The 27,178-nt window shown below is 43.5% G+C and overlaps 1 protein-coding gene across 4 annotated transcripts in view; it reads right to left on the bottom strand.

Annotated features, from left to right (window-relative positions):
• The window catches only part of IPO11 (importin 11), an 813,637-nt gene that overhangs the window by 721,188 nt on the left and 65,271 nt on the right, over nt 1-27,178 (bottom strand). For 3 of the 4 annotated variants that reach the window (XM_030193171.1, XM_030193172.1, XM_030193173.1), the window contains exons 5-7: nt 22,571-22,774; nt 13,670-13,802; nt 3,409-3,467 (exon numbers count right to left, since the gene is read on the bottom strand). In XM_030193171.1, coding sequence (XP_030049031.1) covers nt 3,409-3,467; nt 13,670-13,802; nt 22,571-22,774 — 396 coding nt within the window. The remainder of the gene's footprint in view (nt 1-3,408; nt 3,468-13,669; nt 13,803-22,570; nt 22,775-27,178) is intronic. The other variant, XM_030193174.1, reaches the window with a different exon arrangement.

Genomic DNA, 27,178 nt, shown 5'->3' with positions numbered 1-27,178 from the left:
TAGAAAGTATATCAAAACAATCAGTCTCTTTGCTGAATATTTGCTAGATAATACAATCTAGATAAACGACAGAGAAAACTCCAAAACTTAGCTTTCACTGAAGTAGTGCAATAGCCCCTCTGGTTGAGTAAGTCTTAAATTGAATAAACTCAGGTTTTGCCCAATAAGGTTATCAAACAGGGGTATCACTTTACCGTGCTGAGACGTTAATCTTGGGACCGGTTCTCCAAAGTCTGCACAAAGTATTTACCATTTTTCAGTTCGGTGGAGCATTTTCTGCCCCCGCAGCTGAGCATACATGTTTACACTTGTTAGTAGTTGTATTATGTAATTCAAACTAGCAGTGACTGCCTGGGTAGGCTTGTAGTTTCTATTTTCACAGGTCATCCCTTGCATGTTACCCATTTCTTCCAATCATTGGAAATTCTTGCCAGATTCATGTTTCAGCCTAAAGCACATGCCCTGACCCTATTAGTCACTTCTTTACTCCCCTATGGGCATTCTCTGTACCCCTCCTTGAAGGGCATAATTCTCCATCTTGGGCTCAAGAGCATGCAGTTCACAGCCTCTGTCCTTTTCTCCCCTCTGGTAAAAGTCCTCTTTTTTTTACCAGATGCCCAACATCCTTCTTTCAATGAACCTTACATCTATCCAGTCAACAGACATCCACTAATTTTTAACTTCCACTTCTGCAATAATTCCAATTTCTTTATTGTTCGATACCCCACTTAAGGGGAGGACCTTCTAAACAGCTTAATCATAAAATCTAGCTAATCACATACAGAAAGAAGGAAAAGGTTGGCAATCATAATAGAGAAAATAAATAGAAATAAGAGTGCTAGTCCCTCAAACTCCAAATTTCCATGTAAAAACAATGCCCTAAAAATATGTCTGTAGGGTTATTAAAATTTGGGTATGCAAAATACATCGCAAAACAAATATGTTTTTAGTTGGGTCTTGAATTATCAAAGGATGATTCTCATCTGATGGAGATACTGATGCTAAAAACAGTCATTCTGATTGAGATTAATACAATTTGCCTAAATGATGTTATCACAAGTTGATTATGTAAGGGAGATCTGAGAGTACGAGAAGGGATGTAGGATATTAGCAGCCGAGAGAGGTATAAGGGGTGGCCACTGTAATACACTTTATGGACAGAGTCAGAATTTTAAATGTGATTCTATGTAACTGGGAGTCAGTGTGCCTTTTTAAGCAGAGGGGTCACATGATTATATTTCTTGGAACCGGTGAGCAATTTGATCACAGTGTTTTGCATATCCTCTGAGGACCTTCACCTGTTGATTATACAGTAAGGTATTACAATAGTCTAAGGAAGTGATAACTAAGACATGAAGCAAAGTTTGAAGAGCAGTCCAGTTGAGAAGTGGTCAAATTAAACACAGCTTTAAAAGCCATTGTTAGAGTACATAGAAAATATGTGTAGGAAAAGTCAAATCAAAATCTATAGCTACTCCAAGTACCTTTACAAATTGTACAAATGGGAGTGGAATCCCCACTATGTATAAAGGGAAAGAAGAAACTGTATGTTCTTGCCTATGAAAAAGAAGTGCGGTAGATTTGTCAGGATTTAATTTCAGTTTGTTGTTTGGAAGCCACTCTGAGATAGTCCGAATCGTCCGACTAAAGGTGTGGGTAGCATAAGAAGTGGAAGTGTCTAGACAAGAAATTATCTGTATGTTATTAGCATATGCAAATGGAATAAATCCAAGGGATTGAATCACAGTAAGTAGTGGAACTAAAATATGTTGAATAATGTAGGTACTAAAATTCAGAATCCATCTCTTTAGTCTGACAGTCTATCAGCCAACTGATCACCATGCAGTTTCAAGGACTCCTCTTTCCTGGGCAGAACTCGTTTATTCAGCTAGCTGCAGGCAGTAAGTTATCTAGTTTACTTATTTGCAATAAACAGTTGGCCCTATCTTACTTGAATCCATGGTGGTAGGTGGTGTGGGCAGAAGCGATGCCCACTTGCTCAAGATAGCACCCTAATCCACTATGGTGGCGGTGACTCTTAACGGTAGTCTCAAAGAACTACCACTAGGGGTTATGTTTCCATTCTGCCCTTACAGAAACATTACCTTAGTGGAAGCATCAAAAGATTACCACTAGGGTTTGTCAGCATCATAATGGATTAGGAAGCCAGGGAAAGGGCACGTGGTCATCGCTCCTACCCACACCACAGACTCAAGTCAAATATGCCCAGGGAGCCTTCAGGAGGGTGGGGGGAAATGTTATAGAGGTTGTTGACTTGGGGGGGAGGGGAAGGTCTCTTGAGCCCCCAACTCTAGGGGATGTAATCTGGTTGGAGGATTTATTTATTTAAAAATATTTATATGGCACATCATCTCCAAATCTTTGCAGGTCACAATAGCAAATACACAATAAAACAATGATGTTACAGCAGCACATATGCAATAATACAATACAACAAATACTAATTTTAAAAAATCATCTAAAATAAAAAAAATCTGATCATGTTTAACATCTGAATGTGCTGTCTATATAAACTGTCAATAATCTTTCCTGTACAAAATAATGCACTGAGTATTTTTTGGAAAGCCAAATAAGATGATGTATTACGAATTATGTCCGAAGGGCATTCCATAAAGTGGGTTCAGCAATTCTAAACAGAGATGTTTGGCTTAATAAACTTGTAACCTCCGCTCTCAAGACAAATCCCTCCTCTCAGTACCCTTCTCCACCACCACCAACTCCAGGCTCCACCCTTTCTGCCTCGCCTCACCCCATGCTTGGAATAAACTCCCTGAGCCCATACGCAAGCCCCCCCCCCCCCGCCGCCCATCTTCAAATCCTTGCTCAAAGCCCACCTCTTCAATGTCGCCTTCGGCACCTAACCACTACACCTCTATTCAGGAAATCTTGACTGCCCCAACTTGACATTTCGTCCTTTAGATTGTAAGCTCCTTCGAGCAGGGATTGTCCTTCTTTGTTAAACTGTACAGCACTGCATAACCCTAGTAGCGCTCTAGAAATGTTAAGTAGTAGTAGTAATGATAGTACTTCCATCCTTTTGAAACAGATCACAGAGGGTGCAGTGGGCTATAAATTTTTATAACAGAAGCATTATCATGATCACTTTGAGGGGTGAGGGGGAGAGGTCTTGTGGGGGGGGGGGCAAGCCACCAACCTTTTACACCAGTGTTGAACCCCATGCAATGTGGCCGATGCTCCCAGACCACTGGACTAACACCGCTTGTGAGGTGGCTCACAAGCAGAATTAGCCCTTTACCATGGGAGTTAGCAACCTGAGGTATAGAGATACGACAGGTTCCGTGGTTAAACCAACTCAGAAATTCAGTTGGCATCTAATAGTTTTAAAGCACCAAGAGAAAGGTTTGACTGCACATCAATGTCACTTACCATCACTTCCATATTATGGTGAGGTTCAACAAATCCATGAACAGTCAGCTTACGAAGCACTAAAAATATATTAAGAACATCTTTTTAAAATATCTTTATAACAATTTTTTTTGCATCTCATCCTCATCACTGATACTAATTTCTGACAGCTAAACAGGAAGCAGAAGACTATCCATACTTTGCATTATAAGTTTTAAAACTTGGGAAACTAGTACTTTTCTTTCTTAACTTTCCACTGCCTCTCATTAAAAACAACGGGACAGAAACTTGAGGTTTAAATTCACTTCCAGAGGTGAAGTAAAGTTTTATTGCTAACTGAAAGAGAGGAGGGAGGTAGTTGAAGGCAGTGGGCAGTGCCACTGTTATTTGTTCATGATCTGAAAGCTATTACTGCTAGTTGCTGGGAAAGCTTGCGTCTGCTTTAGATAACCATGTTTGAAATGTTAAAAAGTATTTTAAACATTGCACTAATGTTTGGACATCAGAATAATTCCATTCGCAACTCACTGACATGCATTTCCATAGAAAACTGTGCTAACATCAGCACAGCAATGATTTTTTTTTGTGGAAGTAATGGCACAAACACACACAAAAAAAAAAATCTGAACTAGAAGTGAACCAGTTCTAATCTGCTGATAAAAGTTGTGATAGGTGGAATATAAAACAAAGATACAGTGGTGGAAATAAGTATTTGATCCCTTGCTGATTTTGTAAGTTTGCCCACTGACAAAGACATGAGCAGCCCATAATTGAAGGGTAGGTTATTGGTAACAGTGAGAGATAGCACATCACAAATTAAATCCGGAAAATCACATTGTGGAAAGTATATGAATTTATTTGCATTCTGCAGAGGGAAATAAGTATTTAATCCCTCTGGCAAACAAGACCTAATACTTGGTGGCAAAACCCTTGTTGGCAAGCACAGCGGTCAGACGTCTTCTGTAGTTGATGATGAGGTTTGCACACATGTCAGGAGGAATTTTGGTCCACTCCTCTTTGCAGATCATCTCTAAATCATTAAGAGTTCTGGGCTGTCGCTTGGCAACTCGCAGCTTCAGCTCCCTCCATAAGTTTTCAATGGGATTAAGGTCTGGTGACTGGCTAGGCCACTCCATGACCCTAATGTGCTTCTTCCTGAGCCACTCCTTTGTTGCCTTGGCTGTATGTTTTGGGTCATTGTCGTGCTGGAAGACCCAGCCACGACCCATTTTTAAGGCCCTGGCGGAGGGAAGGAGGTTGTCACTCAGAATTGTACGGTACATGGCCCCATCCATTCTCCCATTGATGCGGTGAAGTAGTCCTGTGCCCTTAGCAGAGAAACACCCCCAAAACATAACATTTCCACCTCCATGCTTGACAGTGGGGACGGTGTTCTTTGGGTCATAGGCAGCATTTCTCTTCCTCCAAACACGGCGAGTTGAGTTCATGCCAAAGAGCTCAATTTTTGTCTCATCTGACCACAGCACCTTCTCCCAATCACTCTCGGCATCATCCAGGTGTTCACTGGCAAACTTCAGACGGGCCGTCACATGTGCCTTCCGGAGCAGGGGGACCTTGCGGGCACTGCAGGATTGCAATCCGTTATGTCGTAATGTGTTACCAATGGTTTTCGTGGTGACAGTGGTCCCAGCTGCCTTGAGATCATTGACAAGTTCCCCCCTTGTAGTTGTAGGCTGATTTCTAACCTTCCTCATGATCAAGGATACCCCACGAGGTGAGATTTTGCGTGGAGCCCCAGATCTTTGTCGATTGACAGTCATTTTGTACTTCTTCCATTTTCTTACTATGGCACCAACAGTTGTCTCCTTCTCGCCCAGCGTCTTACTGATGGTTTTGTAGCCCATTCCAGCCTTGTGCAGGTGTATGATCTTGTCCCTGACATCCTTAGACAGCTCCTTGCTCTTGGCCATTTTGTAGAGGTTAGAGTCTGACTGATTCACTGAGTCTGTGGACAGGTGTCTTTCATACAGGTGACCATTGCCGACAGCTGTCTGTCATGCAGGTAACGAGTTGATTTGGAGCATCTACCTGGTCTGTAGGGGCCAGATCTCTTACTGGTTGGTGGGGGATCAAATACTTATTTCCCTCTGCAGAATGCAAATAAATTCATATACTTTCCACAATGTGATTTTCCGGATTTAATTTGTGATGTGCTATCTCTCACTGTTACCAATAACCTACCCTTCAATTATGGGCTGCTCATGTCTTTGTCAGTGGGCAAACTTACAAAATCAGCAAGGGATCAAATACTTATTTCCACCACTGTACTTACCTGTAGCAGGTATTCTTCAAGGACAGCAGGCTGATTGTTCTCACATGTGGGTCGACGTCTGCGTTGGCCCAGGAAAAGGCAAAAAATATATACGTTTTGCCCAGTGTCTTCTGGCGCGTGAATCACGCACACCGTGCATACACGGACGACTTCCCGCCCGCCGCACAAGCGTACCCCTTAGTTAAATCAAAAAGCATACAACAACCTAGTAACAACTCCAAAGGGGAGGTGGGCGGGTTTGTGAAAACAATCAGCCTGCTGTCCTCGGAGAAGACCTGCTACAGGTAAGTATCTTCGCTTTCTCCGAGGACAAGCATGCTGCTTGTTCTCACATGTGGGGTATCCCTAGCAACCAGGCTCACTCAAAACAATGAGCATTGGTCAACTGGGCCTCGCAACAGCGAGGACATAACATAGATTGACCTAAAACCATAAACAACTAACTGAGAGTGCAGCCTGGAACAGAACAAAAATGGGCCTAGGGGGGTGGAGTTGGATTCTAAACCCCGAACAGATTCTGCAGCACTGACTGCCCAAACCAACTGTCGCGTCGGGTATCCTGCTGAAGGCTGTAGTGAGATGTGAATGTATGGACTGATGACCAAGTTGCAGCCTTGCAAATCTCTTCAACAGCGGCTAAGTGAGCCACTGACGTAGCCATGGCTCTAACATTTTGAGTAGTGACACGGATCTCTAGAGTCAGCCCAGATTGGGTATAAGTGAAGGAAATGCAATCTGCTAGCCAATTGGAGATTGTTCGTTTTCCGATGGCAACTCCCCTCCTGTTGGGATCGAAACAAACAACTGGGCGGAATGTCTGAAGGGCTTTGTCTGCTCCACGTAAAAGGCTAATACTCTCTTGCAGTCCAAGGTATGTAAACTGCTTTTGCCAGGGTGGGTATGAGGACGGGGAAAGAATGTTGGCAAGACAATTGACTGGTTCAGATGGAACTCCGACACCATTTTTTTGAGAGAAAGAGATGAGAACCTATATGATTCGGTGACTTGATATAGAAGCACTAGTTCCTGAAGAAGCCTCAAAGGGGTGAAACGGTGGCCCCGTAGAACGCTTGAAAGTTAAGTGCTGGCTTTTTTTTCTGCTTATTATAAGCGTTAATATACTCACATAAGTCTATATGGTTGAACTTTATGAAAGTGCATTTATATAAAAAAGAAAAAAAAACTGAGTTTTCAGCCCAATGATAGAAATGAAACACTGGTTTTCAACAACTAACCGTGTCTCACTAAAGGTTACAGTCCTTTAGTTTCTGGGGACTTTTCTCCATAAACAAAAAAAAGATTTTGCTTAGCGGTTTGCTCCCACGAACGCTCCTGCTCAGTATCAGATAAGACCTCTCTTAAGGTACTCCTACAATGGACCTGCTTCGACATCGAGGAACGATGTCCTCGATGGCAATGTCGAGAGGCCGACGCCCGCTCGGGGGGCCTGCCTAACAGGAGGCCTCGAAGAAGGTGGAGACCCACTCGACGCCTCGCTGCTCCCAGCGCGAGTTGGTCTCTCAGCAGCCATTACCTCTCCTCCTGACATCGATGCTCCTTTCGATGTCGACGCTGATGCCACAGACCTCGGTACCAATGTCAATGTCAACATCGAAGGACCGGACGGATCACCAAAAAGCTTTTCCCGTTGGGCTTCTCGAGACGCTTGGGTCCACTTCTTCATATGAAGACACAGACTACAAGCGGCTGGGCTATGGTCGGGCCCTAGGCACTAGATACACCAAGCGTGGGTATCGGTACCTGAGATGGTCCGGTTTCACCGAGTACAACATTTGAAGCCGCTGGGTGTCTTCGATGACATGGAAGGAAAAACGGCTTCGACGAAATTAAATGACGTGATTGTGCCAAAAAAGTAAAGGGAACAAAAAGGGAGAAGGTCGGCCGCATCAAAAAGAAAGGAAACATAAAAATAGGCAAAAAACTAAAAGAGACTACAGGAGTAAATATGTTGGTTTTTTTTTTTTTTTTTAGAAAATGACAAAATAATAAAAGAAATAGAAAGAAAATAGTCGTCAGACTCTGTTCCTGGGCTAAAAACGAGGAGAGGAGAAAAATCCTGTCACCTCGTCGCGAACAAAAAAGAACTAAGGGGCATACTCGCGCGACGGGCGGGAAGTCGTGCGCGTGATTCACTCACCAGAAGACTCCAGGCAAAACATATATTTTTTGCTTGAAAAAAATTGCCGTTTCCTGGGCCAACGCAGACATCTACCCACATGTGAGAACAAGCAGCCTGCTTGTCCTTGGAGAAATTTTAATACATATAAATATTAGCCATGATTCTACTTCAACATTGAGATTAGTTCTGGTTATTACTTCAGGGCCACAGTATGTGGTTTTCCTAGAGGTAACAAAAATAAACTGTGGATCTAAATGATACAGACGCATTTTATTATATCTTTCTACCATTACCCAGACCATGAAGGAAGCATAGTTTTTGAAATCTAGTCACAGATGTATTAATTTAATCCAATAAAAAGGCATCAACTATATTTGTTGACCTTTACTTACCACCTAGAGAAATTAGTACATAAGTATTGCCATACTGGGAAAGACCAAAGGTCCATCAAGCCCAGCATCCTGTTTCCAACAGTGGCCAATCCAGGTCACAAATACCTGGCAAGATCCCAAAAAAGTACAAAACATTTTATACTGCTTATCCCAGAAATAGTGGATTTTCCCCAAGTCCATTTAATAATGGTCTATGGACTTTTCCTTTAGGAAGCCGTCCAAACCTTTTTTAAACTCCACTAAGTTAACCGCCTTTACCACATTCTCTGGCAACGAATTCCAGAATTTAATTACACGTTGAGTGAAGAAACATTTTCTCCGATTCATTTTAAATTTACTACATTGTAGGTTCATCGCATGCCGCCTAGTCCTATGAAGAGAGGCTGAGAAGGCTAGGGCTTTTCAGCTTGGAGAAGAGACGGCTGAGGGGAGATATGATAGAAGTGTATAAAATAATGAGTGGAATGGATCGGGTGGATGTGAAGCGACTGTTCACGCTATCCAAAAATACTAGGACTAGAGGGCATGAGTTGAAGCTACAGTGTGGTAAATTTAAAACGAATCGGAGAAAATTTTTCTTCACCCAACGTGTAATTAGACTCTGGAATTCGTTGCCGGAGAACGTGGTACGGGCGGTTAGCTTGACGGAGTTTAAAAAGGGGTTAGATAGATTCCTAAAGGACAAGTCCATAGACCGCTATTAAATGGACTTGGAAAAATTCCGCATTTTTAGGTATAACTTGTCTGGAATGTTTTTACGTTTGGGGAGCGTGCCAGGTGCCCTTGACCTGGATTGGCCACTGTCGGTGACAGGATGCTGGGCTAGATGGACCTTTGGTCTTTCCCAGTATGGCACTACTTATGTACTTATTTTTGGAAAGTGTGAACAGACGCTTCACATCTACCTGTTCAACTCCACTCATTATTTTATAGACCTCGATCATATCTCCCCTCAGCCGCCTTTTCTCCAAGCTGAAGAGCCCAAGCCGCTTTAGCCTTTCCTCATAGGGAAGTCGTCCCATCCCCTTTATCATTTTCGTTGCCCTTCTCTGCACCTTTTCTAATTCCACTATATCTTTTTTAAGATGCGGCGACCAGAATTGAACACAATAGAAATCCTAGAAATAAGCAGTGGATTTTCCCCAAGTCAATTTTAATAATGGTCTATGATCTTTTCCTTTAGAAAGCCATCCCTGCTAAACTAACTGCTTTTACTATATTCTCTGGCTATGACTTCCAGAATTTAATTACACGTTGAATGAAGAAACATTTTCTCTGATTCGTTTCAAATTTACTACTTTGTAGCTTCATTGAGTGCCACCTAGTTCTAGTATTTTTGGAAAGAGTAAACAAGCGATTCACGTCTAAACATTCCACTCCACTCATTATTTTATAGACCTCTATCATATCTCCCCTCAGCAATCTTTTCTCCAAGTAGAGAGCCCTGCCACTTTAGCCTTTCCTCATTGGGAAGTCGTCTCATCCCCTTTACTATTTTCCACACCCTTCTATGTAAATTTTCTAATTCCACTATATCTTTTTTGACATGTGGTGACCAGAATTGAACATAATATTCGAGGTACAGTTGCACCATGGAGCGATACAAAGGCATTATAATGTCCTCATTTTTGTTTTCCATTCCTTTCCTAATAATACCTAACATTCTATTTATTTTCTTTGCTTCTGCCGACACTGAGCAGAGGATTTCAACATATCATCAATGATGATGCCTAGATCCCTTTCCTGGTCAGTGACTCCTAATGTGGAACCTTACATTACTTAGCTATAATTCCAAGTTCCTCTTTCCCATATGCATCACTTTGAACTTACTCACATTAAACGTCAGCTGCCATTTAGACGCCCAGATTGTAAGTTCTGTCGAGCAGGGACTGTCTCTTCATGTTCAAGTGTACAGTGCTGCATACATCTAGTAGTGCTATAGAAATGATAAGTAGTAGAAGTAGTAGTAGTAGTCTCCCAGTCTCATAAGATCCTCTTGTAATTTTTCTCACAATCCTCTTGCGATTTAACAACTTTGAATAATTTTGTGTCATTAGCAAATTTAATTACCTCACTAGTTACTCCCATTCTCTAGATCATTTATAAATGTTAAAAAGCAGTGGTCCCAGCACAAATCCATGGGGAACCCCTCTATCTACCCTTCTCCATTGAGAATACTGTTTTCTTTTAACCAGTTTTTAATCTACACTAGGACACTACCTCCTATCCCATGACTCTCCAATTTCCTCTGGAATATTTCATGAGGTACTTTGTCAAACGCCTTCTGAAAATCCAGATACACAATATGGACCAGCTCACCTTTATCCATATGTTTGTTCATCCCTTCAAAGAAATGTAATAGATTGATGAGGCAAGATTTCCGTTCACTAAATCAATGTTGGCTTTGTCTCATTAATCCATGCTTTTGAATATGTTCCGTAATTCTGTTCTTTATAATAGTCTCTACCACTTTGCCTGGCAGCGACGTCAGGCTCACTGGTCTACAATTCCCCGGATCTCCTCTGGAACCTTTTTTAAAAATCGGCATTACATTGGCCAACCTCCAATCTTCTGATACCACACTTGATTTTAAAGATAAATTACTTTACTAACAATAGTTCCGCAAGTTCATTTTTCAATTCTATCAGTACTGTGGGATGAATACCATCCGGTCCAGATTGGCTACTCTTCAATTTGTCAAATTGCCCCACTACATCCTCTAGGTTTATAGAGATGTCATTCAGTTTCTCCGATTCAGCTTTGAATACCATTTCTGGCACCAGTATCTCTCCAAAATCTTCCACGGTGAAGACCGAAGCAAATAATTCATTTAATATCTCCACTATGGCTTTGTCTTCCTTGATTACCCCTTTAACCCCTCGGTCATCTAGCAGTCCAACCGATTCTTTTGCCGGCTTCTTGCTTTTAATATACTTTAAAAAAAATTTTTTACTATGTGTTTTTGGCTCCAACGCAATCTTTGCCTTCCTTATCAGCACTTTACATTCTTTATGCTGCTTCTTATTATTTTCAGTCGGTTCCTTCTTCCATTTTCTGAAGTATTTTCTTTTAGCTCTAATAGCTTCCTTCACCTCACTTTTTAACCATGTCGGCTGTCTTTTGGTCTTCCTTCCTCCTTTTTTAATACACGGAATATATTTGGCATGGGCTTCCAGTATTCACACCTGATGTAAGTTTTTGACGTTTGCAGCTGCTCCTCTGTTTTTTTTTCACAGTTCTTCTCATTTTAGGATAGTCTCCTTTTTGAAAGTTAAATGCTAACGTATTGTACTTCCTGTGTGTACTTGCTCCAAAGCAGATATCAAATCTAATCATATTATGATCATTGTTATCAAGCGGTCCCAGCACCATTGCCTCCTGCACCAGATCATGCACTCCACTAAAGTCTAGAATTTTTCCTTCTCTTGTTGGCTCCTGTACCAGCTGATCCATAAAGCAGTCCTTGATTTCGTCAAGGAATATTACCTCCCTAGCATGCTCTGATGTTACATTTACCCAGTCAATATTAGAATAATTAGAATCACCCATTATTACTGTGTTCCCCAGTTTGCTAGCCTCCCTAATTTCAGATAACATTTCTACATCTGTCTGTTCATTCTGGCCAAGTGGGTGATAGCACATTCCTATCACTATCATTTTCCTCTTTACACATGGAATTTCAATCCTTAGGAATTCCAAGATGTGTTTTGTTTCCTGTAGAATTTTTTACCTATTTGATTCATGGCCCTCCTTAACATACAATGCTACCCCTCTACCAATTCGATCCACCCTATCACTACAATATAATTTGTACCCCAGTATGGCAGTGTCCCACTAGTTATACTCCTTCCACCAGTCTCAGAAATGCCTATTATATCTAATTTTTCATTTAGTGCAATATATTCTGACTCTCTCATCTTATTTCTTAGGCTTCTGGCATTCGCATATAGACATTTCAAACTACGTTTGTTGTTCCTATTTACATCTTGCTCAGTAGTTGACAGTGTTAATTTGCAATCTTTTGTATGATTTTTATTTAAGGACACCTGATCTACTATGGTCTCTATTGCAACTTCGCTATCGGGATATCGTATCTTCCTTGTTTTGGTGATATCTTTGAAAGATACCTTGTTCCGATCCATGTGTTTTTGAACAACTGTCAGTCTTCCCTCAGGTTCTAGTTTAAAAGCTGCTCTTTCTCTTTTTAAATGCTGATGTTAGCAGCCTGGTCCCACCCTGGTTAAGATGGAGCCCATCATTCCGGAATAGGTTCCCCCTTCCCCAGAATGTTGCCCAGTTCCTTACAAATCTAAAACTCTCCTCCTTGCACCATCAACTCATCCACGCATTGAGACTCCAGAGCTCTGCCTGTCTCTTGGGCCCTGCATGTGGAACAGGAAGCACTTCGGAAAATGCTACCCTAGAGGTTCTGGATTTGAGCTTTCTACCTAAGAGCCTAAATTTGGCTTCCAGAATCTGTCTCCCACATTTTCCTATGTCATTGGTACCCACATTTACCAAGACAGCCGACTCCTCGTCAGCACTATCTAAAATGCTATCTAGGTGACACGCGAGGTCCACTACCTTCACACCAGGCAGGCAAGTGAACAGGCGATCTTCACGTCCACCTGCCCACCCAGCTACCTACATGCCTAATAATCGAAACCTTAAGTATCTAGAAAACTTGTGATTTCAAGCTTAACACTGGCACTGGTCTTAAAATCTGCAATGTTTAGTGGCTTAAGATCTTGTTTTGAGTCTTCTTAACCCAAACACTTATCTGTGGCTCAAAGCGTTATAGACCCCACCTGAAGATCTCAAAATTGAGATCTACTGCCTCAAAATTATGCTGTTGTGCCAAGATAAGATATGTACCTTTTCCCATATGTTGTTTTATTGTCCCAAGTTATCTATGTTCTGGAATGCAGTGTGACAATGTACTACTGCCATTTTAAGTACCCAGGACACTAAAATATAAGATAATTATATTGTGTTTAATGGGGGTAGAGTCCTCTTTAGATGATACTGGACATATTTATTCTCATTTGGAAAGGCAATTGAAATGTTGAATTTACTCACTGCTAAAAGTTTCTCTGTGCTACCCACAAATTTGAACATATGGCAGAAAAGTACAACTGTCTACAAAAAGTTTGGAAATTATGAAAACCTTTAGATTCTTATATAGAGAAAGTTGATGGACCAGGTTCACGTTATTTTATCTGTTTTCTGTTTTGAAACTATTCCAGTAATGCTTTTACTGCAACAGACCTTTTGTAAAACCATTTAACTTGCAAGTGATAATCATATAACTGCTGGGCTAGCCAAAAATTTAACATGGAGACATTGGTAGTATTATGCAAAACAATGTTACAAGTCAATTAAAAAGCATACGTTACACATATTCAGCTGATGCATTTTCCAAATAAGTACATATTTCAGAACAAAATATGAAAATACCTTTCAATGACAGCAGAGTTCTTTCAAGAGAATTGATAGCTGCAGATTCATTACCAATATAAATCTGCTGAAGGAAGGTATCTGTATGATGATTCCATAGAGAGCAGGCAAAACTATAAATTCCAGAGGCCAGCTACAAGAAAACAAGTAGAAAGATATGGTGTCTGCTACTAGAGAACTTTATAAAAAGAAACTTGATGACAAAAACAAAAGGAAACTAACAAAGAACAAAACTGATGTGAGTTTAGGAAAGCAAAAGTATCCAATCCATTAAAATATCCAGTATCCAATAGAATACATGAGCACTTAAGAATCACAAATTTCAATACTGAATATAGCAGTGGATTTACTTTAAAAAAAATCCAGAAATTGCATACATTGCCTGTAGTTTTACACGGCTGGAGTAAAAACATTTTGCTGCTGTAGTTAAATTAAGCACTAGTTATCTTTATATTCATAACTAGTAGCACAGATTTCTAGAAAAGCATGATCTGATGCAAAAATAAAAACTAAAGAGTCAATATCCAGCATGGTTAAGTGGGAAGTAGAGGTTCCTGCCCATGTAAAGCATGCTGAGTGGGCTGGCTCTTGATATTCAGTGATTCACTGGCACTTAACTGGGCATCGATACTGAACACGATTACCATATGTCCAGTTTTAACCGGACATGTCCTCTTTTTTAGAACACCATGGGGCGTCCAGGCAGGTTTTGCCAGCTTGCCCATTTGTCCAGGTTTGCAGGCGTGCATGCCTCAGGGTGTCCTGGCCTCCCTTCCCCTCCTGTACCTTATCGTCATGCCCTGGTGGTCTAGTGGCCTCTTTGGGGAAGGAAAAAGCCCCCACATATGCTGAAAACATGGCTATCAGGACAACCAGACACAAGCCCAACTGTGGTATTTTGTATAATATGAAGAGCCTCTATGCTCGATGCTGGAAATCCTAAATATAATACATTACAGTAATCCATAGGAACATAAGCGTTGCCATACTGGGACCGACCAAATGTTCATTAAGCCCAGAATCCTATTTCTAACAGTGGCCAATCCAGGTCACAAATACCCAAGATTCCAAACAGTAAAACAAGAGTAGCATACCCTTGGTTTATGCTGCTTATCCTAGAAATACACACAGTGGAGTTGTTTTTTCAAACACAATATTCCCCTTTTGATATAAGAAGTGAGCAATTCAGTTCTTGTCTCTGGTTGGATGGTTCATAATAAACACTCACACTGGTTTTTGAACATACCCATATCAGTTCTAGAGTTATCAACAGGCACTAAGTTTAACATAATTTTTTTCAATGTTTTTCAATTTTCTCTATTTCCTAATATATAGAAAAATCTTTTGATATGTTAAAACTTTTGCCACAAACAAATGGTCAATTAAGGAGTGTTTGCTTAAGACATACAAGGTGAATATCAACAGTGGCAGTTTTCCACACTAGTTTCAGACAGGGCACAAGCCTTTTATTTAGTTAGAAGTCTTTGTTAAGGACTTTTATTTTGAAGTTAGCTTCATAATCAGCTGGCACGGCTGAGCATTAACAAAAAGACGCCGTGGCCATTTTGAGAGAGACAGAGTAATGCTGCAGTTGCACTTGAGACAGTTACTTGGTAAGCCATCAGCATTTTTATTTAGAATACAAGTAATTATACAACTAATATACCTTTTAGAACAATTTTGTAAGTAACTTTGTGCTGCATCTTGTTTTTGGTTTTAGAACTGGTGACTCCCCCTTGAAAAAGTAGCCACGAAACGGGGACCTGTCGGGGTTTTAAGAGCACCAACTTGTTCAAGCTAAGTGCTGCATAAAATTAGATGATAGCATATTGTTAAACAGAAATATATTTTCATATATAAGATTAGCAAAGGGTGGTGGAGGTTAAGTCAATGATTAGACAATACACACAGATAATACACCCAGTCATTGGGTGAAAAATCAAATAATCTTTATCGTGTGTTATATATGAGACTACTCCACTCTCAATAAGCTGAAGAAGCAATACACTTGTATTCATGTGTGTTTAAATATTTTGTTATATCCTAGAAATAAGCAGTGGATTTTCCCAAGTCCATCTTAATGACTTATGGACTTTTCTTTTAGGAAATTGTCCAAACTTTTTTTAAACCCCACTAAGCTAACTGCTTTTTATCACATTCTCTGGCAACAAATTCCAGAGTTTTTTACACATTGAGTGAAAAATATTTTCTCTGGTTTGTTTTAAATTTTTACTTAGTAGCTTCACTGCATGCCCCCTAGTCCTAGTATTTTGGAAACAGTAAACCAGCGATTCACGTCTACCCGTTCCACTCCACTCAAGCCATTATTATTAAACCTCTGTATAACTGATCTGATATCTTATGATGGTATACAACTTTTCAATTTGCTCAACATCCGCTACTTTAAAAAAGGAGCTTTTTTACCACATTATACACATGTGCTTTAAAAGAAAGTTGCAAGCTTAACATGACCTCCAGATTGCAAACCTGTTGAACAACTTGAATTTCCTGGACCACACAGATCAACTTTTATAGGAACACTTTCTTCATATATGTCTACCATCATCACCTCTGTTTTATCAACATTTAACACTAATTTATTTCTTTTCATTCAGTCCACAAAAATAGCAAATGTAGACTGAATACATCAAACAGAACTATCAAATGCAAAAAAGAACTGAATATCATCTGCGTACATTCAAAGCACAATGGACCAATGGAACAAGATAGATATTGAACAATACAGCCAATAAAGAACCACCTTGAGGTACCCCTATAATAATATCCCTCATATCTTAAGATCACAAATATGTACTTCTTGTTTCTTCCCCTTTAAAAAAGAAAAGAACCAATTCAGTACAACTCCCAAAAAAGTGCAAGACCTCAACCCACCTAGAAGAATAGACTGATTTACGGTAACACCGCTAAAAAATAACTACAGCATTGGTCCATATCATTATATCAATTGTTCATAATAATAATTCCATACTGTGTGCCTTCCGAAAGCTAAAATGAAAAGATCTAAAACATCATCCATCTGAGCTACTCTAAATAATTCAAAGCAGCCTGTATTTTCAAGCATACTGCTGTATATCTTTCATTATACAATCTTGGCTTGCTACGGTCTCTAAAAGATCTTGATTGCAACTAGGGCCAATTTGCTAATTGTGGTTAGTTTTTGATCCTCAGCTCTTCAAAATAGTCATGAAGGCTGTTGTCATTAGCCATTTGGATTATTGTAATGTCTTATATGAAAGGCTTGGAAGGAAAAAATAACAGCAAGCAAAGATGACAAAAAAGTGCTTTAGAGCCATTTTACAGCGCTATACATATGGTAGTATTTCACACGTTGCAATTGACTTGGTTTAGTGTCTGGTGTGTAGTTTTTATGCTACTAATGACGCGAATTCCAATATACTCACATTTTTATATGATCAATAAGAGAGTGTTGGTACAGACTCCTAATGTAGGCCTGAAGGCCGAAACACAAATCGTGTTGAGTCTTTGTTACCTATCAAAGTTTTTGTTTTGGGATTTTTTTGTCACCTTTAATGTTGTTGCTTCCTTTCATCTTGTGCAAAGGTTTGTTCTTCTTTGTGCTTGTGTTATGGTTAAACCTTACCTCAAAAAATGTTAAGTATACTTCAAAGGATTCACAACTTGGCCCCCAAGGTAGTTACATATAGTGTCAGTGCATAGAATTTCTCATTTATTGTATGCGCTTCATCAGCTATCAGTTGGTATATATATTTCTTTTAAATTAATGTGTTTGGTTTTCCAGGTTTTAACAAGCATGTGGCCCTGTCTATTTGAGAGATAAGTTCTTTAGGTATGTCCCCCACATGGTCTTTGTGGTCCGGTCAAGATTTCAACTCAACTATCCCAGACCCAAAAGATTATCATAAGGTCAATACAATAAACTGGGCTTTTAGCAGTGCTGTGCCAAGTCTCTGAAATTGGAATCAAATTACTTACGGTTCCAGCACTCTTTGAAAATGTGCTTGATGGGCACTGTTGAATTGGTTTGATGAAGGCAGTTTATTTGTGCTTTCCTTTTAGTGTGTTTTTATTCTGTAATGTATCGTTTTGTACTATTTTGTTTTTATCTTGTAATGTTGTGTACACTTAGTATTTATGTTACTGTAATCCACTCTGTACATCCTTTCAGATGAAAGGGAGAACAGAAATTTTTACAATAAAATTTATGAAAAGGGTGGTAGATGATTAGAATGACCCCCCAATGAAGAGATGGAGATAAAGGCACTAACATTAAATGAAATCACTAAACATAATGAGGTGTATTTTCAGAGAACTTAGACTTATCAAGTTCCATAGGTTAATATGTAAGTCTAAGTGCTTTGAAAATGAGCCCCAGTGAATGCCAACACTAACAAAACACACAACAAACTACTACTACTACTTAACATTTCTAGAGAGCTACTAGGGTTACGCAGCGCTGTACAGTTTAAGAAAGAAGGACAGACCCTGCTCAAAAGAGCTTACAATCTAAAGGACGAAATGTCAAGTTGGGGCAGTCTAGATTTCCTGCGTAGAGGTATAGTGGTTAGGTGCCAAAGGCGACATTGAAGAGGTGGGCTTTGAGTAAGGATTTGAAGATGGGCAGGGAGGGGGCCTTGCGTATGGGCTCAGGGAGTTTATTCCAAGCATGGGGTGAGGCGAGGCAGAAAGGGCGGAGCCTGGAGTTGGCGGTGGTGGAGAAGGGTACTGAAAGGAGGGATTTGTCTTGAGAGCAGAGGTTACGGGTAGGAACATAAGGGGAGATGAGGGTAGAGAGGTAAGGAGGGGCTGCAGAACGAGTGCATTTGTAGCTTAGTAGGAGAAGCTTGAACTGTATGCGGTACCTGATCGGGAGCCAGTGAAGTGACTTTAGGAGAGGGGTGATATGAGTATATCGGTCCAGGCGGAAGATAAGACGTGCAGCCGAGTTCTGAACGGACTGAAGGGGGGATAGATGGCTAAGTGGGAGGCCAGTGAGGAGTAGGTTGCAGTAGTCGAGGCGAGAGGTAATGAGAGAGTGAATGAGAGTTCGGGTGGTGTGCTCAGAGAGGAAAGGGCGAATTTTGCTAATGTTATAGAGGAAGAAGCGACAGGTCTTGGCTATTTGCTGGATATGCGCAGAGAAGGAGAGGAAGGAGTCAAAGATGACTGCGAGGTTGCGGGCAGATGAGACGGGGACGATGGGAGTGTTATCAAATGAAATAGAGAATGGAGGGAGAGGAGAAGTGGGTTTGGATGGGAAGACAATAAGCTCGGTCTTGGCCATGTTCAGTTTCAGGTGGCGGTTGGACATTCAGGCAGCAATGTCGGATAAACAGGCCGATACTTTGGCCTGGGTTTCTGCAGTGATGTCTGGTGTGGAGAGATAAAGCTGGGTGTCGTCAGCATAAAGATGATATTGGAATCCATGAGATGAGATCAGGGAGCCCAGGGAAGAGGTGTAGATTGAGAAGAGAAGGGGTCCAAGGACAGATCCCTGAGGAACTCCAACAGACAGCGGGATGGGGGTGGAGGAAGAACCATGAGAATGTACTCTGAAGGTATGATGGGAGAGGTAAGAGGAGAACCAGGAGAGGATAGAGCCCTGGAACCCAAATGTGGACAGTGTGGCAAGAAGTTGTGATTGACAGTGTCAAAAGCGGCGGATAGGTCGAGGAGGATGAGGATGGAGTAGTGACCTTTGGATTTGGCAAGGAACAGGTCATTGCAGACTTTAGATAGTGCCGTTTCCGTCGAGTGTAGGGGGCGAAAGCCGGATTGAAGCGGATCGAGGATGGCCTGAGAGGAGAGAAAATCAAGGCAACGGCTGTGAACGGCGCGTTCAAGTATCTTGGAGAGGAAGGGTAGGAGGGAAATGGGGCGGTAGTTGGAGGGACAGGTAGGGCAAGTGATGGTTTTTTGAGGAGTGGTGTGACTACAGCATGCTTGAAGGTGTCAGGGACAGTTGCAGTGGAGAGAGAGAGATTGAGGATATGACAGATGGAGGGGGTGACAGTAGGAGAGATGGTGTTAAGTAAGTTGGTGGGGATGGGGTCAGAGGAACAGGTGGTGCATTTCGAGGAGGAAAGAAGATGGGCGGTTTCCTCTTCGGTGATGTCAGGAAAAGAGGTGGAGGAGGACTTGGTTGGTTGGCTGGTTGGTTGAGGGAGTGGGTTGTAAGGTGAAGAGGAGAAGGATTGGTGGTGAATTCGAGGTTGATCTTCTGCACCTTGTCGCGGAAGTAGTCAGCCAGTGATTGAGGAGAGAGTGAGGGGGGGTGGGAGCGGAAGGCACTTTGAGGAGGGAGTTAAGGGTGACAAAGAGACGACGAGGGTTAGAGCTGAGGGAATTAGTCAAATGGGTGTAATAGTCCTGTTTAGCGAGTAATAGGGAGGACTGGAAGGAGGATAACATGAATTTGTAATGAATGAAATCAGTATGGGTGCGAGATTTCCTCCAGAGGCGTTCAGCCGATCGGGCGCAGGAGCGAAGGTATCGGGTGCAAGGGGTCAACCAGGGCTGGGGATTAGTACGCCTTGTGGGACGGGAGATAGATGGTGCAAGGGTGTCCAGAGCAGAGGAGAGAGTGGCATTGTAGGTGGAGACCGTCTTGTCGACAGACTCGGAGGACATGATGGAAGGGAGGAGATTAGAGATACTGTAGGATAAGGTGTGGGGGTCGACAGCCTGGAGATCCCTGGAAGTAGTGGTTAGTGTTGGGCGGGACTGAGGGGGAGGGTGATGAAGTGTGAAGGTGATTAGGTGATGGTCAGAGAGAGAAAGAGCTGAGGCGCAGAAATCGGAGGGTGAGCAGATAGAGGAGAGGACGAGGTCAAGACAGTGGCCAGATTGGTGAGCTCAGTTGGAGGTTGAAGGAGGAGGTTAGAGTGAGGAACTGAGAAGCGTTTGAATTGGATGGGTTATCAGTGTGTATGTTAAAGTCTCCAAGAATGAGGGATGGGGATGAGGGCTCAAGAAAAACGGAGAGCCAGGCATCGAAGTCGGTAAGGAAGGAAAAGAGGGACTTATCAGGGGGGCGGTAAATGACTGCAACTCTGAGTGGCAGCGGGCAGAATAGACGGATGGACTGAACTTCAAAGGATGAGAAGCAGTGAGACTGCAGAAGGAGGAGAGGTTGAAAACTGCAGGAGGGCGAAAGTAGTAGCCCGACGCCGCCACCGCGGCCAGCTGGGCGGGGAGAATGGGAGAAAAGATAACCTCCATGGCATAGGGCCGCGACTCAGGCAGAGTCATCAGGGGCGAGCAGTTGAAGGGAACGTGAGATGAAGAAATCATGGGTGAAGGATAGTTTGTTGCAGACTGAGCGGACATTCCACAGGGCACAAGAGAAGGGGAGGGAGGAGGGGGGAGGAAGGGAATAGATTGGAGACATCGTGGAAATGTTTGCATGGATAAGACGAGGACAGGTGTGGGAGACCAGGGTTGTGATTGATGTCTCCTGCGGATAGCAGGAGAAGGAGCAAGAGAATGCGGAGGAGGGTGGGGGAGGTAGGGCGACGAATGCAACAAAGACGGGATGCGCTTAGGAGGAATGGGGAAGGGTTCATGGCAGGAAGGAGGTGTTGAAGGTTGAGAGCTTGGAATGAGGAGGAGGACAGTAGAGATGGAGAGGTGATGGGTGACGGGGGTGGGTAGGGTATTGCAGTGAGCAGGATGGGAGAGGACATGGATGGGCAGTGGGTTTGTGTGGTATACAGCGGTGGGGGGAGGGGGAAAAGATTAGGAAGGGACAGGGCAAGGAAGAGAATGTGAATGGGGGCCATGAATAGTGACTGAGGTAGAGGAGGTAGTTGTGCAGGCTAGGAGGCAGGCAGGCAGGTTGGTTGATTGGCTAGCAGGCAGGCAGGTTGGTTGATTGGCTAGCAGGCAGGAACAGGTGGGTGCGGTGGGGAGCTCAGCAGTAGGAGTGGAATAAGCTGAATTGGAACAAGCTGGAACAAGCTGGGGCAGACGGACTGGAACAGGCTGGAGCAGATGGACTGGAACAAGCAGGGAAAAGCTGGATCAGGCGGATTGGAACAAGTTGGAGCAGATGGACTGGAACAAGTAGGGAGGAGCTGGATCAGGAGGACTGAAACAAGCTGGAGCAGATGGACTGGAACAGGCAGGGAAAAGCTGGATCAGGCGGACTGGAGCAAGCTGGGGCCGATGGACTGGAACAAACAGGGCGAAGTTGGATCAGGCGGACTGGAATACACTGGAACAAGCTGGGTCAGGCGGACTGGGACACGCTGGGACATGCTGGAACACGCTGGGGCAAGCTGGACTGGAGAAGCTGGATCAGGCGGACTGGAATAAGCGGGGCAGATGGACTGGAATAAGCTGGAGCAGAGAAGAGCCGAGCAACAGGACCAGGTTACGCTGGAACAGACGGACTGGAGTAATCAGGAGCAGGAGAGAACAGAGCAGCGGGACTGGGACAAACAGGGGATTCCTAGCCATCGAGAAATTAGGGGAATATCAGAGTTACAGAGCCCAACAGCCAGTTGGTTTTTCAGGATATGAACAATGCATATGCATCAGAGATTTGCATATAATGAAGATAGGCAAGCAAACCTCTCATATGAATATTCTTTGTGAATACCCTATAAAACCTGACTGGCTAGTTTCTGTCTTTATTCATTTGCTTGCCCCAGGACAGTTTTGACAACCACAAGCTTAGCAGATTAGCATAGTGTAACAGTACCTAAAACTCAGGGTTAATAGCTGAAAAGACTCTGCTGCACCATATCAAAGTATTTATTCTCCCTTTAAAGTCAACATTATGAAGACTGTATTACATTATTATAAGTGATATGTTATATGATTTATCAAGAAATATGAATGCACTATTCGCAGGCTTTGCTTTTACAATCATGAAAAACTGACAGAATTGTTACTTACATCATGAAACAATTTTCTGTCTGAGGCCAGTCGTTTTGATGACAGTGTCTTTGTAACATGATAGAAGGTGAGTAATGCCCTGTGCTGCAGAAGGTCATCCTGGACTTTCACTGATTCCAGCAAAGTAGGAATGAGTTCTGGCCACTGTTTGGGGCAGTCCAATCTAGCAACTTTGCCAATCAACACTGCAATCTGAGTGGCAATCTGAAGAGAAAACAACCAAAAGGGGAGAGAGAGAGAGAGAGATGAAGTCATAATACATATAGAACTCCACAATTCAAAAGCACCATACTATAAGATGTCCAGAATTCTGGATCACTATCCAGTTTTGAAGAGCCTATACACAACAAGTGTGTACCAACAAAAAGTTTGGTCTTGCTCATTTAAAACTAATTTTTCCACAATTCTCAGGCAATTTTTTGTGTTCATTTGACCTACTGAAATTTTTAGGCTTATATTGTATGCCCACAGGAACTTAAAAATGCAATACAATCAATTATACACACATTAATTCACAGGCATACAAGCAATTTGAACAAATTAAAGAAAGACAAACCCCGAGGCTGTGTTGAACCGGACCCCCAAATATTCTAGAGATTGAGGGGGGGTCAGGTGACTTTTGGGTATATTGACGACCCAGCCCAGAGATTGAAGTACTGAGACCACTCTGGGTGTTACATGATGACTCTCTTCTGCAGAGTCCGCTCTGATGAGCCAGTCGTCGAGGTACGGGTGAACCCGGATACCCTCTCGCCTGAGAAAGGCAGCTACTACCACCATTACCTTGGAAAAGGTTCAGGAAGCTGTGGCGAGGCCAAAAGGCAAGGTCCGAAACTGGAAATGTTTTCCCAACATCGCAAACTGGAGAAACCGGTGGTGCGGGGGCCAAATAGGAATGTGCAAGTAAGCTTCTTTCAGGTCCAGAGACATGAGAAACTCTCCTGGCTGTACCGCTGCAATGACGGAGCGCAGGGTTTCCATGCAAAAATGCCGCTCTCTTAGTGACTTGTTGACTTCCTTTAAGTCGAGTATGGGCCGAAAAGACCCTCCTTTTCGCGGCACCACAAAGTAAATGGAGTAACGACCGTAGCCAATCTTGGCGGAAAGCACAGGGACCACCGCCCCGAGGTGCAACAAGCCTTGCAAGGTCTCCTCTACCGCCGCCTGTTTGACGGCAGAGCCGCATCGGGACTCCACAAACACGTCTCTCACCGGGGAATTGAATTCTAATCTGTAGCCATCTCTGATCAGGTTCAAAACCCACTGGTCTGAGGTAATCTTGACCCATTCCTCGAGAAAGAGGGAAAGACGTCCTCCAACTGCAGGAATCGAGGAGTGGGCCGGCGCACCATCATTGAGAGGGTCGCCCATGAACTCCAGGCCTTGAGCCGGCCGCTGCGGAACATTTGTCCAAGCGAAAGGAGTTCCTCTGCTGAAAGCGGGCACGTGAAGTAAACCCAGCAGAACACCCTGGGCGGTACCTTCTAGCTTTATGGAAGCGAGGTCTGGAAGCGGAGGGAACCGCCTGACCCTTGGAAGAAGGCCACAGCCTATCCTCGGGTAAGCGCTGGGGTTTAGTTTCCCCCCAGGCCTTTAACAATTTTCTCCAACTCCTCACCAAATAGGAGAAGGCCCTGGAAGGGCAACTTCACCAACCCTTGCTTAGAGGCCATGTCAGCCGCCCAATGCCGTAGCCATAGAAGGCGGCGAGCCGCCACCGCCACAGCCATCTGTTTAGCCAAAGCTCTGACCAGATCATAGAGGGCGCCAGCCAAAAATGACAAGGCCGACTCCATCCGCGGTGCCACCTCCGCAAGGGGCTCCGCTCCATCCCCGGGCTGTTCCACTGCCTGTTGCAACCAAGCGAGGCAGGCTCGAGTAGCGTAACAACTGCACACAGATGCCTATAAGGCTAGGCCTGAAATCTCAAAGGGCTCTTTGATTGCTGATTCCAGACGTCAGTCCTGCACGTCCTTCAGGGCGAACCCTCCCTCTACTGGGAGGGTAGTCTTTTTCGTCACAGCCGTGACTAGGGCATCCACTTTAGGCACGGCCAAGCGTGCCAAGTGCTCCTCACTGAGAGGGTTTAAGTGCCCCAGTGCCCTGGCAACTTTCAAAGGCCCCTCAGGGTCAGCCCATTGAGCCAAAATAAGCTCTTGGATGGAGTCATGCAAAGGAAAGGCTCGAGCAGGCTTCTTAGTACTTGCCATCCTCGGATTACCAGAGGCTTCGCCCATCACAGGATCTTCAATAGAGAGAGCCTGTAAGGCATCAGAAATAAGCACTGGCAGCTCCTCGCGGTGGAAAATCCTAACCGCAGTGGGATCATCTGGATCCAGTGGCAATCCTACACCTTCCTCTGGCTCTTAGGACCACGAAGGCCTGCCAGACCCCTCAGAATCCCCACAGCCCGACCACGGGGGGGGGGGGGGGGGGGGGGGGAGGGGGGTGCGCCACTCTCTGAAAGGGAATTTACCCTTCTGAGCTTGTCTTGCGGCCAACTGTCTGGGGAAAAAAACGCTTGACGGCAATCCCGGGCCAGTCTCCACCGGAGGGGAACCAGGTAGGAACGCCGAGTCAGACATCTGCGGCAGAGCTTTTTTAACATGAACGCTTTATGTAAAAGCAACACAAACTCAGGGGAGAAAGGCTCGCCCTGGCTTCCCGGTTCCAATCTGGGGTAAACAGCTCCTCTGGTAGCCTCCATCCGAGGCGCCCCTCCAGCCTCAGACCCCTCCGCTCCTGCGGGGGTCGAGCCATGCGGCGCATCCAAGATGGCGCCCGCTGTCAGCTCCACCGAGCGGGAAGAAACCTCGCTCGCCATGCTCGGGCTGACCCCGACGTCTGAAGAGCACGATTTACAGAGCCCTGCTGCCGATCTGCGCTTGCCACAACGTGAACAGCGCTTAACAACCTCTGCAGCCATTGCCGAAAACGGCAGAAAATTTCAAAATGGTGGATTCGCGCCAAAACGTCCCGATCGCGGACCCTCCCCGGAGGAGCTACAAGACTCTCTTACCTCACCAGACCAAGTCACAGAGCTCCGGTCACGCTGCACAGACAGAAGGAAGCCTCAGAATCGCAGCGCTAACAAGCGCGTCGCGTTTGTTTGTTTTTTAAACGCTGTGAGGAAAGTTAGATGCAACAGCTACAGAGGCACTCCGGAGGTCCAGGAGAGTGGGAAATGCAGGGAAAGGACGAACTAATGTGCCTGCATCCACATAGAAGAGTGTGGGAAAGGCAGGGAAAGGACATACCAATGTGCCTGCATCCACATAGGGGGAAGGGTAAGGCAGGGAAAGGGCTAACCTATGTGCCTTTAAAGTGAAGCTGCAATAGCCACAACACCCCTGCTACAACTGGCAAAAGCCCAGTAGCCACCCCAGGCAGATTTTTGAAAGAGCTGAATAAGCTGCGTCCAACCCTGCTGGGGAGATAGAGAATACTGAGAGGCAGATGGAGCTAGCTGGCCAAGAGGCACTATGGTTTTCAGTGCTCTCTATCTCCCCCTGCTGGTAGGTGGACACAACCCATTTGTAATGGGATTCATCTGCTTAATGACAAGGAAGCTTGGAATTATTAGGAAAGGGATAGTGAATAAGACCAAAACTACTATAATGCCTCTGTATCGCTCCATGGTGCGACCTCACCTTCAGTATTGCGTTCAGTGCTGGTTGCCGTATCTCAAAAAGAGATATAGCGGAATTAGAAAAGGTTCAAAGAAGAGCGACCAAAATGAAAAAGGGGATGGAACTCCTCTCATATGAGGAAAGGCTAAAGAGGTTAGAGCTCTTCAGCTTGGAAAAAAGAGACAGATAAGGGGAGATATGATTGAGGTCTACAAAATCCTGAGTGGTGTGGAACGAGTAGAAGGGAATACATTTTTTTACTCATTCCAAAAGTACAAACACTAGGGGACACTCAAGGAAGTTTCATGGATATACTTTTAAAACAAATAGGAAGAAATATTTTTTCGCTCAATGAATAGTTAAGCTCTGGAACTCTTCGCCAGAGGAGGTGGTAACAGAAGTTAATGTATCTGGGTTTAAAAAAGGTTTGGACAAATTTTTGGAGGAAAAGTTCATAGTCTGCTATTGAGACAGATATGGGGAAGTTACTGCTTGTCCTGGGATTGGTAGAATGGAATGTTGCCACTATTTGCGTTTCTGCCAGGTACTTGTGACCTGGCTTGGCCACTGTTAGAAACAGGATACTGGGCTAGATGGACCATTGGTCTGAGCTAGTATGGCTAGTCTTATATTCTTAGAACAAAAACAAGTTACAGATGAAGATGGCCCTTTTCCCAACTGTGACTTAAATCCAAAGGCAGAACATTCCCACTGCCCACAAGCAGAAGACCTATACATAACAAAAGCAGCTTCAGTTCCAGGACATGTCCATCCACATTCCTAGTACATCCAGTACAGTTACTGGAGAAAGAGAACGTGGACAGACATGGTGATGTCAGACTTGTTGTTCTTCAGGGAGTATATATTAATATCCTAAAACTTTTTGAAGTCTCAAAACTTCTGATGCTTTCATTACCCAAGATGCAATATATTACATACAATTCTAATAATTTTGTTTTCAAGCACAGTGGCAAAAGTC

The sequence above is a fragment of the Microcaecilia unicolor genome, chromosome 2, assembly GCF_901765095.1.
Source record: "Microcaecilia unicolor chromosome 2, aMicUni1.1, whole genome shotgun sequence".
Lineage (NCBI taxonomy): Eukaryota > Metazoa > Chordata > Amphibia > Gymnophiona > Siphonopidae > Microcaecilia > Microcaecilia unicolor.
The sequence above is the reverse complement of the archived record's forward strand: the minus strand, read 5'-3'. Positions and strand labels throughout refer to the sequence as shown.